The following is a 16,251-nucleotide window of genomic DNA, read 5'->3' as shown; positions in this document are numbered from 1 at the left end:
ACACACACACACACACACACACACACACACAGTGTGAGAAGGAGTCTAATCTGTCTTCTGGCCAGCTCCGTGTGAGCTGTCTGAGGCAGGGCATCCTGTCCCTGAAGCACATTAGCTAATAAGCTGAGCATGGGGGGGGGGGGTCAGGACTTTGGGAGGCACTGCTCCTCTGTTAGTTGAAGGAAGGCCCTGATCCTGAGCATCTTGGCTGCCCAGGCCTTGTGACACTCGGTTAAGATGGAAGACTCCCTTTTCGGGGTCCTGTGTGGATTACAGACCCATCTAGACAGGCTGGGACACCTGGAGAGGGCAATAGCCTCTGCTTTCCCTGATTGGTTTTTTGTTTTCCTGCTACTTTGTTTGGCCGGAGGGGCTGGGACTGGGGATTGTCCGTTGGAGCTCATGTCTGCTAGGCCAGCACTCTACCATCGCGCTGTATCCCCAGTGCTCCTGCGGCAGTTTGCAAAACTGGGGTGAGGCCTGGAGAGGTGGCTTTCTGCAAAGGCGTGCCACGTAGGTATGAGGACCGAAGTCTAATCCCTAGATACACATACAAAGCAAGGGGTGGAGTCATTCACTTGTATTCTCAGTGCTGGGGAGGTGGGCAGAGGAGGATCTCTGGGGCATGCTGGCCAGCCGGCCTAGCCTAGTCTGTGAGCCCAAGGTCCCTGGGAGAGACCCTGTCTCCAAAACGCTAAAATGGTACTTGGTGAGGAAGGACACCCGAAGCTGCCCTCTAGCCATCACAAGCATGTATATGCACACGCATACTTCTCTGCACACAGGAACACACATAGACAGCAGAATGGCGCTGGACTTCAGGATTCTTTTATTCCCCTCCTTCTCTCTGCTTTACTTCCTACCACGCCAAACCCGCAGATACACTATCAGGGGATTGTGGGATAATCCCTGCCTTGCAAAAGCATGTCTCTGATTCCAGTGCTGCTTGCTCTGGGCCTGCCGATGCCACGGTCAGAGGGAATCCCAGTCCTGCCCCACAATGGCATAGTACTTTCCCGTGGGCCCTGGAGGCCTGACTTAGGCACACATTGGAAACCGAGGCCGAGACAGACTTTTCAGAACGTAGATACCCAGCAAGGGATACAGCCAACTAGGAGATGTAATTAGTGGAAGTGGAAGTGTTGTCTACCCAGGGTTATAGAAGTCCCTGGGTAGGCTGGGGTAAGCAAAGATGGGGGCTTGTCAGGTCCGTGCCTGTGGCGCTGTCTGCTGCGGGGCGTGGTAACTGTTCATGTTTGGCTTTGCTCGGGAGTTTGAAACTCTTGACTTGGTGCCTTTTTGATACAGGCAAGTTTAAACAGAGGAGAGGGGCTTTTCGAGGCTGAGGTTGCCATGCTTTGTGCCAGGTCTGGAATGAGAGGCCTATTCTTACCCCCTCTGAGCCGCTGCATCCGATGAAGGCAGACAGGCCTGTCCACGCCTGTCTTACTCATCTAAAGCATTAGGAAGGTTCTGGCAGGCAGAATGCGGCCTCACATCGAGGTCAACTACCACAGACGAAAGGTCCAGCCTCCATCTTACGACTGCCCCGGGAACTGACATGTGCATGGTATTTTGGCTTGGGGCCACTAGTGTCCACTAGCATTTGTTACTGGTGTCACCCGAGCCGGTTGTAACAAATCAACACGTGTGGCTGTCCGTCCTGACTGCTGTCACATTTGGCCACCTCCTCTCATTCCTTTGTCTTCTGGCGGAAGACTTCAAACCACTCTTTTAGGCTAAAGCCCCATCTCCCACCTTCTGCCCTCCTCAGGGACTGTGGAGCTGATTTCCACACTGTGTGTGTGTGTGTGTGTGTGTGTGTGTGTGTGTGTGTGTGTGTGTGTGTGAGGCCATAGGTAAGGGTGGCTTTCACAGAACAGCAGACTTCTGAACTGCGTTAGTCTTGCTTCACATATCTGGGTTTCTATTGGACAGTATTTCCTGCACAGATACTGGCCCATGACACAGAAATTTCCTGTGGCTAAAATCTCAAATGTAGGCGAGGTATCATAGCGCTATCTGGATGTCTGTCTCTAGCAGCACTGGGAATTGAATGTAAGGCCTCATCCATAGATTCTACCACAGAGCTAGCTTCATAGCAATTTCTGTTAAAAAAAAAAATTAAGTTTGCAAAGCAATGGAGTCAGTAGTCCCCAAGGGGAGGATAAGGTGGAGTTTTTATCCCACGGGAGACTTTTTATGACGTGTATACTTTCCTGTGCGCATCAGTGGAGGGTGGGGATATTGGCATTTACTCTGTGAGGCCTTCTACCTCCTTTTCACCCAGCAATGAATTATGAGGGTGGGGTCTACATGTCAACAGTGACAGAGTCGAAAACCCTGGTCTAGATGGCGAAGAGGTGAGCTTTATTACCTTGGCTGGCTTTTACATAATGTAACCATTGTCATTCCCTCCCCTCTGGTCCCCAAAATGATGAAAAGATGAACACTTTTAAGGGAAGCAAAGCCAGTCCTATTGAATGCAAGCTACTCCCTGGTGACCTGGGGCCTGCTCATAGATCCCGTTGTCCCTTGCTGTCTGGGTAGACGCAGTGAGGCCTGTCCACTTCTAGGCTGCAAAAGTGAGTCCCTGGAGTCCTGGGGCCTTCTCATAAATCCCATTGTTTCCTGCCGTCTGGGTGGTCATAGTGAGGCCTGTCTACCCCTCTGCTGCACGAATGACTCCAAGGCTTCCCTGGGTCTGCCCATAGATCTTGTCTTCAGCGATGTGGGTGGACGCAGTGAGGCCTGTCCACCCTGTGGGTACCCCAGCTTCCTGGAAGCTGCTCACGCTCTGCTTTTCTCCTTTGTGTTTCCCCAGGTAAAGATGAGCCTTCCAGCTACATTTGCACAACATGCAAGCAGCCCTTCAACAGCGCCTGGTTTCTGCTGCAGCATGCGCAGAACACGCACGGCTTCCGCATCTACCTGGAGCCCGGGCCAGCCAGCAGCTCGCTCACGCCCAGGCTCACCATCCCGCCTCCGCTCGGACCGGAGGCCGTAGCGCAGTCCCCACTCATGAATTTTCTTGGGGACAGCAACCCCTTCAACCTGCTGCGCATGACGGGCCCCATTCTGCGGGACCACCCCGGCTTCGGCGAGGGCCGCCTGCCAGGTACGCCGCCGCTCTTCAGCCCACCGCCGCGCCATCACCTGGACCCACACCGCCTCAGTGCAGAGGAGATGGGGCTCGTGGCCCAGCACCCCAGTGCCTTCGACCGAGTCATGCGCCTGAACCCCATGGCCATAGACTCTCCCGCCATGGACTTCTCGCGGCGGCTGCGAGAACTGGCTGGCAACAGCTCCACGCCGCCACCTGTGTCCCCAGGCCGTGGCAACCCTATGCACCGGCTGCTGAACCCTTTCCAGCCCAGCCCCAAGTCCCCGTTTCTCAGCACGCCACCGCTGCCACCCATGCCTGCGGGCACGCCGCCGCCACAGCCTCCCGCCAAGAGCAAGTCTTGTGAGTTCTGCGGCAAGACCTTCAAATTCCAGAGCAATCTCATCGTGCACCGGCGCAGCCACACGGGCGAGAAGCCCTACAAGTGCCAGCTGTGCGACCACGCGTGCTCGCAGGCGAGCAAGCTCAAGCGCCACATGAAGACGCACATGCACAAGGCAGGTTCGCTGGCCGGCCGCTCTGATGATGGACTGTCGGCTGCCAGCTCCCCAGAGCCAGGCACCAGCGAGCTGCCTGGAGACCTCAAAGCGGCTGATGGCGACTTCCGTCACCACGAGAGCGACCCATCACTGGGCCCCGAGCCTGAGGACGACGAGGACGAGGAGGAGGAAGAAGAGGAACTGCTGCTGGAGAATGAGAGCCGGCCTGAGTCTAGCTTCAGTATGGACTCGGAGCTGGGTCGTGGCCGTGAAAACGGGGGTGGCGTGCCCGGCGTGGCAGGTGCAGGTGCCGCAGCCGCAGCGCTGGCGGATGAGAAAGCGCTGGCACTGGGCAAGGTGATGGAGGACGCGGGGCTGGGCGCTCTGCCACAGTATGGGGAGAAGCGTGGAGCCTTCCTGAAGCGTGCAGGTGATGCGGGTGATACGGGTGCTGGTGGCTGTGGGGACACAGGTGCACCGGGTGCGGTGAACGGGCGTGGTGGGGCCTTTGCACCAGGCGCAGAGCCCTTTCCTGCTCTCTTCCCACGCAAGCCTGCACCATTGCCCAGCCCTGGGCTTGGTGGCCCTGCGCTGCACGCGGCCAAGCGCATCAAGGTGGAGAAGGACCTGGAGCTACCGCCCGCCGCGCTCATCCCATCCGAGAACGTGTACTCGCAGTGGCTTGTGGGCTACGCAGCTTCACGCCATTTCATGAAGGACCCGTTCCTGGGCTTCACGGACGCGCGCCAGTCACCTTTCGCCACGTCGTCCGAGCACTCGTCCGAGAACGGTAGCCTGCGCTTCTCCACGCCGCCGGGGGACCTGCTGGATGGTGGGCTATCGGGGCGCAGCGGCACAGCGAGCGGGGGCAGCACGCCTCACCTGGGTGGCCCTGGTCCTGGGCGGCCGAGCTCCAAGGAGGGCCGCCGCAGCGACACGTGCGAGTACTGCGGCAAGGTCTTCAAGAACTGTAGCAACCTGACGGTGCACCGGAGAAGCCACACCGGAGAGCGGCCTTACAAGTGCGAGCTGTGCAACTACGCGTGTGCGCAGAGCAGCAAGCTCACGCGCCACATGAAGACGCATGGGCAGATCGGCAAGGAGGTGTACCGCTGCGACATCTGCCAGATGCCCTTCAGCGTCTACAGCACCCTGGAGAAACACATGAAAAAGTGGCACGGTGAACACTTGCTGACTAATGATGTCAAAATCGAGCAGGCCGAGAGGAGCTAAGCGCGTGTGCAGGGGGGCACCGCGTGCGTCTGTACAGCGTGACCATTGCCAATCATCGCCAATGGGACCCGTGACCGGACTGGCCTCTGTGTCCCCGGGGCCCAGGGAGGCGGCAGTCCAACCTAACCTGTGTCTGCGAAGTCCTATGGAAACCTGAGGGTTGATTAAGGCAGTAAAAATTAAAAAAAAAAAATTGTGGAGCCTTTTAACTGTGCAATATTTTCTGTATTTATTGGGTTTTGTAATTTTTTGGCATGTATGTGCAGGTACTTATTATTATTATTATTTCTGTTTAAATTCCTTTAAAAGATTTCGTTGGGTATCCATCCCTTCATTTTTTAATAACCCAGTAGTAGTTTGAGCAATGACTCGCAAGTGACGTAGAGGGAAGCTATCTTTTAAATTATAATTTTTGTGTGTGTGGGGGGGGTGCTGCTTTTTTGAAATTTAAGCTAAGCATGTGTAATTTCTTGTCAAGAAGCCAACACTTAAATGACTTTTAAAGTTGTTTGCCTTTTCATCATTTACTTTTGTCCTGAAATTAAAAAAAAAAAATAAAAAGTGGCATGTGGGTTTTTTTTTTTTTCGGGGTGGGCGTGACTTTCAAAAAAAATTTTTTTTTTGGGAGGTGGATGTACAGCGGATTACAATCTTTAACATTGTAGCACTTTGTTTTAGCATCCGATTGGAGATTTAGCACTGATGTCCTCCTGAGTCGCAGAGATCTTCTCTGTGTGCAATTCAACTTTCATGTTAGGAAGGAAAACTTGGAGGGAGGGGCGTGTGGCAAGCGAGCTTCTCCTGCACTCGGGACCCCGAGAAACTTTCCCAGGTGGCTCTAGGAACAGCCTCAGCCTCCTGCAATTGTGTGTTACCAGGAGATACTGCCCTTTTCTGGGGAGCTTAGTGTATCTCTGCCCTTTGCTGTAGATTTGGCTGTATAAAATGGGCTGAGGGTACCTACTGGGTAGACAGTGGTGGCCTGTGGTGGCAGGAAGCGACTTAACAATGTTCTTTTAGGCTTCTCACTCTTTCGCTCCCCGGCCTACAGCTAAATCCCAGATGTCCATTGCTACAGTGGTTGGTAATTGGCCATGTCCCAAGCAGACAACTGGCCCTGATGATGACCTAGGGAGTTACCTCCAGGGCCCCTTGGCTAGTGCTGGCAGCACTGTTGGGCAGGGAAATCTTGCCTGTTGGTTTCTTGCTGGAGGAGCTGGGAGGAGTACCATCCAAGGTGCCCCACGCTGCTCCCATTGTTAATTTTTGTTTTTTTCCTTCCTCCAATTAGTTGGGACATCCTATACATTGGACTTGTTCGGATTTGATGTTTGAATTCTGTTGACCCGCACTTTAAAGCTTTTGTTTGCATTTAAATTAAATGGCTTCTAAACAAGAAATTGCAGCATATTCTTGTCTTTGGCCCAGAGGTGGGTTAAACTGTAAGGGACAGCTGAGATTGAGTGTCAGTATTGCTAAGCGTGGCATTCACAATACTGGCACTATAAAGAACAAAATTAAATAATTTATTGGACAGTTTCTCTACTGCCATTCAATTTGATGCGCGTGCCTTGAAAACTGATCTTCCTATTTGAGTCTCTTGAGACAAATGCAAAACTCTTTTTTTTTTTGAGATGAAAAGACTTTAAAAAGCAAACAAGAAAAGTACATTCTTTAGAAACAAAGCCACATTTACTTTCAATTAAAAAAAAATTCCCAGTTGAAGATAGAGGACATGAAAATGCCATAAGACCCAATCAAATGAAGAAATAACCCCAGCACAGCCCTGGGCATCCATTTGCCGAATTGTTTTCAGCCCCTTTTGTTTTTGGGACAACGCTGCTTAGATGTGGAGTGGAGGTGATTTACTGCTGAATTAAAACTCAAGTGACACAAGCCGATATCGTTGAATGAAAAAACAAACAACAAAACAATTCAGGAACAATGGCTAATTTTTTTCCCTAAATTTAAATTTAGTGCACTCTGTCTTAAAAACACGTTTACAGTATTGGATACATAAAAGGGTAAAAGAAATTGTGTGTATGTGTGTTGGAGCGATCTTTTTTAATTTTATTTTATTTTCAAAGTTTGCTTAATAGGTTATACAGAAAAAGCCACCATGGCTATGTGTATATTGTTTTCTTTTGGTGACGGGGTTTTAGTATACATTATATATATTGAAATTTCTTGATTACTGTCAAAGTGGACCAGTATTTGTAATAATTGAGAATGCCTGGGCATTTTACAAAATGAGAAAAAAAAAAGTCCTTTTTCTTTTCCTTGAAACCGTTGCAGTAAGTTTTAAATGGTGGGTCTATGAAATCTGTCGTCATGGTAACTGTAAAGTCGGAGTTTTAGGACATTTTTTTCTGCCTTGGGTGTTGAATTTTTATTTCGAAAAACAAATGTATAGAAACTTGTATTTGGGGATTAAAAGGGGATTGCTACACCGTGTAGAAAAAGTATGTAGAAAAAAAGTGCTTACTATTGTTACTGCTTTGCAGAAAACAAATCCCATTTCTGACCTGTGCTTATTTTTCTCTCCCCCCCCTCTGGAATGGATATATCGGTCGGTTCATATGATGTAGGCGCTCGCTGTATTTTTACCGGAGCTTGTAATTTTTTAACTGTAAGCTTGTCCTTTTAAAGGGATTTAATGTACCTTTTTGTTAGTGAATTTGGAAATAAAAAGAAAAAAAAAACCAAAAACAAACAGGCTGCCATAATATATTTTTTTAATTTGGCAGGATAAAATATTGCAAAACAAAACAAACAAACAAACAAAAAACCTCACCCACATTTGTCTTGTTAAGTCCTCTTGTACAGGAGATAAAAAAGGGTTGTTTGACAACCTCCAAGAAAAAGAAAAAGACACAAAAGTAAAGAGTCAAATCTTTGGTTCACAAGTCATTTTAGTTGTATATATTCTGTCCGAATTGGCTTCGGCATCTGAATGCTCGAACTTTGCTTCAGGCCTCCTTGGTGCGGCCACAAGCAGATGGGAAGGGTGGCAGGGGTAGGGGTGAGAGAGCCAGGTCACCTCCCTACGCTGCTGTGGCTACTGTGGCTGCCCCCTCTGCCCCCTGACCACCCTCAAGAGCAGAGAGAGAATCCACAGCTGCCTTTGCCCTTGAGCAGACCTGGATGAAGCAAAGCTTCTGGAAGGAGCAGCTGGGCTCAGGGGAGCCTCTGCCACTGAGACTGGTGCAGGAGGGACTGAGGAGGGCCTCAAACACAGGTCCTTCTGTCACGGAGAGTGTCCACTCGCTCGCTTTCCTTCTCGGCTTTGCTGCGTTCCTCTGCAATTCCATCGGTTTCAGAATGGTGAGGGCTTGGGATGAAGGAATTCTGTGCCTTTTCATCATTCTCCCCTTCCGCGCTCCCTCTCCACCCTCCTCCAGTCTCCGCCAATCCTCTAGTCTGTTCATTTCATCCTTAATTTTCCTCCCCCTCTTTGTCCCCTCCCCACCAACCCTTTTTCTAAAGCCAAGTAGCAGTTGTTTATTGGATGAGGGAATAATACACTTCTCAAAAATATCTATATCAGGAAGCCATTTTTTTTTTTTTTAAATTTCAGGAAACGTAAGAAACCATCATTTCAGGTTATGAAAGCATGGCCGTGCATCTTTCCAGGCAGGTCCCTCGAATGCAATGTCTGTCTCACTGTTTCCCATTTGACTTGCCTTTGCGAAGCTCAAGGATGGGGGCCGAGTGGGATGCCACGCCTAGGTCTCAGTGTCCCGTATGCTTGCCCCAAGGTCCAGTCCTCCCACCTCCCTGCCCCTGCGCTGCCCTGTTAGCTGCCTGGAAGCCTCTGTGTGGTTCTCCTGTGCTCATAAAAGCTAGCCAGCGCTCACCAGCTCACCAGAATGCCAGGACTAAGCCATCCTAAAGCACAAGGATTGTCTGTCTCTGCCCAGTGCAGAGAGAAGAGAATTTTGCTTCTCTTATCAAAGAGAAAAACCAACCCATCCACCTCCCTGGAGCAGGTGACCCAGTCAAAGGGCTGTAGCATGGGTGAGCCAACCGACCTCAGGTCGGGTTCAACACTGCCAAGACTTTACCCAAAGTTGCCCCCAATTCGAACCTGCCACTTGCCATTGGAGGGTCATCCTGGGAGGGGGAGGGGAGAGGAGACTGGCTTACTTTAAGCAAAATGTGAACCCCGAGGTGAACAGCCTTCCACCTGACCCTTCCGTCCGAGGTTTTGTTGAACGCAGGTGAATCCGTGATTTTGGTGCTCTCTGTATCAGCCCTGCATAGCAAAGGCACATTGATTTCAGCTGTTTGCTTTTGTACTGGCGAGGCGAAATATTTTTATTACCTTTTCTATTACTTATCGTATGAGCTTTTGTTGTTTGCCTAGAGGGTTTGTCTCTTACAACAAGTTTGGAGCTATTTATTATTGCTTGGTATTTGTGCTCTGTTTTAAAAACAGGCACTTGTTTTTTTTTAATTATGGATAAAACGTTGAGATGACAGGAGGTCATTTCAATACGGCTTAGGAAAATATTGATTGTTCCTTTTCTTCTCTGTACAAGATTTTGGACCTCTTTTTTTTTCCCCTTAATGTCACAATGTTGAGTTCAGCATGTGTCTGCCATTTCATTTGTACGCTTGTTCAAAACCAAGTTTGTTCTGGTTTCAAGTTATGAAAATAAATTGGGACATTTAACTTGATCTCCAAACTTGTCCTTTTCTGTGTCTTTTAAAGGTGGGTAATGGTCAGCTGATTTCTAAGGGGGGGGGTTGAAGGTCTTTCTCCGTTTCCCTCCTGACCCACACCTTAAGCCCGTGGCCAGGAGGAGTTTGCGAAGCGGTGAGGTTTGGAAACCAGGTTCTAAGTAAGCCCTGGCTATACACAATGTGTGCACATAGTGAGACCTCATCTAAAACAAAACAAGGAACAAACCAAAACAGAAAACGGAAGCGGCTATGAAGCGTAGTTTAAGACGGCCAAAGATAATTTTGATCTTGATGGACTGTCCATGCCACGAGCTCTATTCAGTCACCGCCAAGGACCCTGTGGTGAGGTTAGTAGATGCAGCTTCTTCAGAGAACTTCCGGTCACCTGCAGACTCTTGAGCTCAATTCAATTCCAGGTCGAACCACATGAAATGACTTGTATTTGTTTTGACTGGAAATATTTAATTATGGTGGGGTCTTGTAAGCTCAACATTCTGGAAGCAGCAACAGGGTCTTAAGTTCGAGGCCAACCTGGCTTCCAATAATGAGCTCCAGGCTAGCTTGGGGTGCATAGCAAGATCATGTGTGAGAGAGAAATAAAGAGAAAGGGGGAGGGAAGAGGGGAGGAAGGAGAGAAAGAGGGTAGGCAGGCAGGCAGGCAGGCAGGCAGGCAGGCAGGCAGGCAGGCAGGTACGCTCAGGAGCTGGGCACCAGAGTACAGGACCCCTGCCAGCCGTTCTGTGCAGATACTTTTGGTTTTCCAAGTGCAGAACGAGGGTTCTAGGCCAGACAGCCTCTCTGACTGTCTCACAGGATGTCTCCCTTCTCTTCTCTTCTCTTAGGTTGGTTGTTAGTATAGTGAAAGAAACTCTCTTTGGGGGTTCACCAAAGTCAAACCTTGCGTAGGGAATGACCCTTAACTTGGCTCTCCCAGGTTGAGCCCAGAGCAGCTGCATGGAGGAAGGCAGAGTTCTAGGTACGTCTACATGGGTGAACACAGGGTTTTCTCCACAAGCAAGGACCAGAACGCACCCGAGCTACATGAGAAGAAAGAAGGGTCCCCAGGGTTCTTGACCTGTTCTCAAGTTTCCTGATCTCCAAGGGACTTTCACCTGAAATCGCCCTGCAAGCCCTCAGGCTGTCATGAGCTGAGCGTTCACTGGGAGGGAGCAGTGAAGGGAAATAGATGGGCTTTGTCGCCGAGGTGCGCTGGGGGTTCCACCTTCAGAGATGTCAGGAGAACAGGGGTGCTGTGCTTCTCTCCATCCTGTCTTCACCCCACGCAAGTCAGCATCCTCCCAAGAACCTGTCACCCTGCTGGACAAGAAGAACATTTTGAACTGTTGCCTTGGATGCCGCATGGAGTATGACTAGGTTTGGGGAACTGGGTCTAGAGCTTAAGAGACAAGAATTTCCAGATTGGAAGTTTTCCTTTTCTACAGCCTTTCCCCCAGTTGGCTTAGAAACAGGTTTCTGAGCCTTGGTGTTTCCTGCCCAGAGACCTCTGTGAATAGCCAAACTGAAATGCTCCAGTGTCTTCCAATAACTCACGGAGTGAGCTCTTTTTGGAGAGACACCCCCTTCTTTGAGCTATGGAAACAAATGATCAGGCTGAGTCATAGAAATTCCTCCGATGAGTAGCTGGCTTACACTGACAAATTGAGGACAGAGTAGGGCAATGCGAGAGTTTGATCCATTTCCTACCAGTTTCCTTGATAACTGGTTTTATGATCTCAGGTCAATCCCTTCCCTTTACAGGGTCTCTGTTTCTTTATCTGTATAGTAAAGACAACAGGAAGGAATTATTTTTGCCTTCAGACAGAAAGCCCCCAAGGGTGATGTGGGCTTCCTGGACTCCAAACACTGGGAGAGAGAGAAAGCCTTGAGAACAGAACACCCTACTCGCTGGTTGTGATTTGAAGGCTTCCTCCATGGCATGAATCATAGGGTCTCTGAAATTTCCAACCATCCTGTTGTGGTTTGGGCATCTGTGAAGTTTCTGGGCACCTCTAGTAACCCCATTCTGAGCTGCAAGGTCCAGCAATTAAAATGAGAAAATTTCCTTGTCTGCTTTGGAGATAAAACTAGATGAATGGGACTTTTTATGTTAATGTGATGGAAATACATAATGAATCTCATGTAACTTTCAAGCCGGGGAGGATGAAAACGCTGACTCTGTGCAGGTGAAGCCTGAGCCACTAATTGCCTGCCCTGAATATTCTTCAAAACGGCTTCATCGGATTCTGATTGCAAACCATCGAGGATGCTTAAAAGACGTCAAAGCAGGCTCAACCTGGAAACCAATTTAATTCCCAAAGCCAGGACTGAGCTGGATGTCAAAAGTGGGAACACAAGGAGGGCTCCGGCTGGCTTGTCTTTCGCTCTCAAGAAGAGAAGCAGGATAAGGAGGGTTTTAGGACGAGGTAGTGTGGGCGACAGATGAAGTGGTGACAAAGAGGGAGAAGCAGATGAACCAGGGGGCAGGGGAGCTGGGGAAACTGGGCTGCTCCTCCAAAGATGATTGAAGGTTCCCCAGGAAGGCAAGTGAGGGAGAGCAGGTGCGTCTGCAGAGGGTAGAAACTACACAGCAGATGGGATGAGGGAGAAACTTCATGGCGGCTGGAAGAACATAGCCAAGTTCATAGGGAAGCAGAATCCTAGAGTTGAATGGAATCCTTGGAAGTCATTTAGTAGATTCCTAGTGAACATAGGAATAGGAACCACCTCCAAAGCCCCAAAGCACCTCTTGTCCAGTCGTTGATTCTTGAATACATCCACATATGCATGCATTCATCCACATAACCTTCCATCCAAACATTCATCCATTACCCACTCACCAACTGAACCACCCATCCATCCATCTACCCACCTCCCTGGATTCACTCATTCAAACATCTCATACCCCCACCCACAAGTTTGTTCACTTTATAAACATCAAAGACCCTTTGCCACGTCAGATACTAAGGGAAGTTAGCGGTAAATAAAAGTCTAGCCTTTCAGGAATTATTCAGCGGGCAGAGCAGGTTCTCCGTATATCCACTCATCCAACTACCTGTCCACCTCCCTGTTCATTTATTCCTTCCACTCTCTTGAGTCCCCACCTGGTGGCCCACACTTCCAGGCCAGGCAATGCAGCCTGCCATGGAGTTCACTGCATCTTAGCTGGGAAGGCCATGTTGACTGATAGGGCTCAGTGGGAAGCTGGAGCAAGTGGCCCCCATGCTCATGTCTCCCTTTACTATGGTTTATTTTTTAGACCACAATAAAAATGGTAATCCTATCTTTGTAACCTCTTATAATTAAAAAGCAGTAAAATAGGAGATGTCTGGCTTAGGCCATAGTACAGTTGTGCTCCTAGGAGCCCTGTTTAGAACAAATAGAGGGATATTTATCTGTTCAAATCCCAAGTGATGTTGTGTAGCTCCTGCACCAGGAAGACTTTTTGGTTCACTAGAGACTTCAGTCTCCAAAGGCTTGGCTAGCATCTCATCCAAAAAATTAGACCCGGGGTAGGGACAGCACCACTCACCTGTCTCTTCTCTATCAGCAAGATTCTGCCAAGTGCCTGCTCCATGTCCTATGGAGTGTGGATGTGTTTGCTCCATGTCCTACACAGCATGGAGGAGGATGCACAATGGCTGGGTTCCAAGTGAACAGAGGAAGCCAAGAGGTAGTCAGGAAGTCTCGTGCCCCACCAATACCTTTCACAATGAGCACGCCCCTGGCCTTTGCCTGTGTTAGGAGTATGGTTGAGGGTTTGGTTTGATCATTTGTATTATGTTCCGACCATATGTCCCTCTTCTCCCTGGAAGGCTCTGGGCTAGTGTGGATCAGGGCCTAAATGAAAATCTGAGTGTTTGATCTGATAATGGCAATGCCACTCTTGAAAACTATGCTAGGTGTAATTATTAGTGATTCCCAGATAGAGGTAAAAGCTAGGTGCCTGGATGGTCACGTCATTGTGTTCCATACTTTACTAATAATTGGTGCTTGTCCTTGATTCACAAGGGTCTGAGTAGGCCAGTAAGAAACATACAAGACACAAATAAGCAACAGAACACCAGGATCTGAGAGACTGGAAAATAAAATAAATGTGCACACTCACAAAAATAGAACTGTATACTTAAACCGTAAATGGAAGGTAAGCTTCCCAGCATCCAAAGGGAAAAAAGGAGCAGAAGCATCCCTTTACTATGCATGAGGAGAGAATACTCATTATTCATGACATGTATGTTGGCAGTTTTAACAGCAGCTTTTCTGCTTGGCAACAAAAGAGTAAATGAATGAAGAAGAGCTTTCTCATTAAGAAATATTTCCATCTACCTGAAAGGAGGGGACTAGAGACTTTGGTAATACCATGGAAACTGTGTATGGGATAATGTTGACTTTTTAAAGGCTAGAAAAGGGGACTGGGAGAGGGCTCAGTGGTTAAGAGCACACACTGTAGTTCAGTTCCCAGAACTCATGTTGAGGGATTGACAGTTGACTCCAGTGCCAGCTCTTTGGCTTCCACCACCCTCTTCTGGCCTCTGCAGGCACTGCACTCACATGTGCACATACCCATACACAGATACACATAAATGCACACAAGTAAAAATAAAACAAATCTTACAAACATAAAAGGCTAGAGAATGTTTGGGTGCTATGATTGCAGATTCCTAGTTTAATGTGTAAATGTAGATTGGGCACAGATGGTTGGGGGAAGGAGACACGTAAGTAAGTTTCCCCCACAGCAGTGGACAGTATGCAAATGCCTTTCCCCTCCTGTACCTGCCACAGTAGGAATCATCTCATCTTTCTCATTACTCCCTGCAACGACTTCTCTTCTAGAAAACTATCCTGAAGCAGCTGCAGTCCAGACAAAGATCTAGCCATGCATTTATTCACTGAAGCTGTTCAGGAGGGCGAGGACAGGATGGTGTCTTGGACTCACATCAAAAGAGGTGAGATGATAAATTTCTAGTTTAAGATCTCGTTGGGTATAGGTGACTAACTTCTAGGATCTGCCACTGGATTGGGTAGGTGTTCTGGGTCATGTTTTTTTTTTTTGGTTTGTTTTTGTTTTGTTGTTAACTTGACTCAATTAGGGCTACCTGGGAAGGGAATCCTCAAGTGAGAAAATTCTTCCATCTTATTGGCTTGTAGACAAGTCTACCTATCTATCTATCTATCTATCTATCTATCTATCTATCTATCTATCTATCTATCTATCATCATCATCATCATCATCATTCTATTATCTATCATCTATTATCTATCTATCTTCTATATATCATCTATCTATTATCTATCAGTCTGTCAGTCTATCTATTATCTGTCTATCAATCTACCATCTATCACCTATCTATCTATCTATCTATCTATCTATCTATCTATCTATCTATCTATCTATCTATCTACTATCTATCTATCTATCATCTATCTATCTACTATTTATCTACCTATCTACTATCTACTATCTATCTATCTATTCTATCTATCTACTATCTATCTATCATCTATCTATCTGTCTATCTATCTATCTATCTATCTATCTATCTATCTATCTATCTATCTATCTATCTATCTATCTATCTATCTGTCGTGCATTGGTGCTTTGCCATGGGTGGTGTTGGATCCCCTGAAACTGGAATTACAAACAGTTGTGATCTTCCAAGTGGGTGTTGGGAATTGAACACAGGTCTTCTAGAAGAGTAATTGGTGTTCTTAACCACTGAGCCATCTCTCCAGTCCACAGGATTCTATAAAAAAGCAGGCTGTGGTGATTTGAAAGAAAATGGCCTCCAAAAGAGTGTGGCACTATTGGGAGGTGTGGTTTTGCCAGAGTAGGTGTGACCTTGTTGGAGGAAGTATGTCACTGTGGAGGTGGGCTTTGAGGTCTCATATATGTTCAAGCCATACATAGTGTTTCAGACTACTTCCTATTTCCTGCTAATCACAATGTAGGACTCTCAGCTCCAGCACTATGTCTGCCTGCACATCATCATGTCTTGCCATGATGACAATGAACTAAACCTCTGAAACTGTAAGCTACCCCATTAAATATTTTCTTTTATAAGAGTTACCATGGTTGTGATTTTTTTTCACAGCAATATAAACCCTAACTAAGAGAGAAGTTGGTATCAGGGACTCGGGTATTGCTGTGTTAGGACTAACCATGTGCTTTTGTTGCAAAGAACTTGGACTTTGGTACTTGGGGTTAAGAAAGTTTTAAGTGCTGCTTAATAGAACATACTAGTAGGAACATGGAAGACAATGGTGTTGATAATGATCTGAACTGTAGGTTTGTGAATCAAGAGTTTCAGAGAAGAATAATTTTCATATGTTGCCTAGAGATTATTTTTGTGATATTTTGGTGGAGATAGTGGCTGCTTTTTGCCCTTGTTCAAAGAGCCTGCCTGAGACTAACCTGAAGAGGTTTGGATTAATTCCTTTGGCAGAGGAAATCTCAAAGAATCCTAGTATAGATTCTGTCATATGGTTACTAATATTCATGCTTATAAAGATTTATAATGAAAAGGAGCAAGCTGAGGAGAAAAGGAACATCAGGAAGAAAAATGGATGTTAGTCCTATGTTCAAGGGATAAGCAGATTAAGAAATGGACCAAAGGGAGTGATGACCTCGGGACAAGATTCTACAGGGCTTAATTTCTAAGTTATGAAAAGGAATTAAGGAAAACTTGGAGCCAGGTGTGGTAGGGCACACCTTTCATCCCAGCACACAGAGGG

At 47.7% G+C, this 16,251-nt stretch overlaps 1 protein-coding gene across 5 annotated transcripts in view; it reads left to right on the top strand.

Annotated features, from left to right (window-relative positions):
• The window catches only part of Bcl11b (B cell CLL/lymphoma 11B), an 87,729-nt gene extending 82,304 nt beyond the window's left edge, over positions 1-5,425 (top strand). For all 5 annotated transcript variants that reach the window (XM_026781010.1, XM_026781009.1, XM_026781008.1 and 2 more), the window contains one exon: positions 2,825-5,425. In XM_026781010.1, the coding sequence (XP_026636811.1) occupies positions 2,825-4,836 (2,012 nt within the window). In that variant the 3' untranslated portion in view covers positions 4,837-5,425. The remainder of the gene's footprint in view (positions 1-2,824) is intronic.
• The last annotated feature ends 10,826 nt before the right edge of the window (positions 5,426-16,251 follow it).

The sequence above is a fragment of the Microtus ochrogaster genome, chromosome 1, assembly GCF_000317375.1.
Source record: "Microtus ochrogaster isolate Prairie Vole_2 chromosome 1, MicOch1.0, whole genome shotgun sequence".
NCBI lineage: Eukaryota > Metazoa > Chordata > Mammalia > Rodentia > Cricetidae > Microtus > Microtus ochrogaster.
This window is presented reverse-complemented; position numbering and strand designations above follow the sequence as displayed.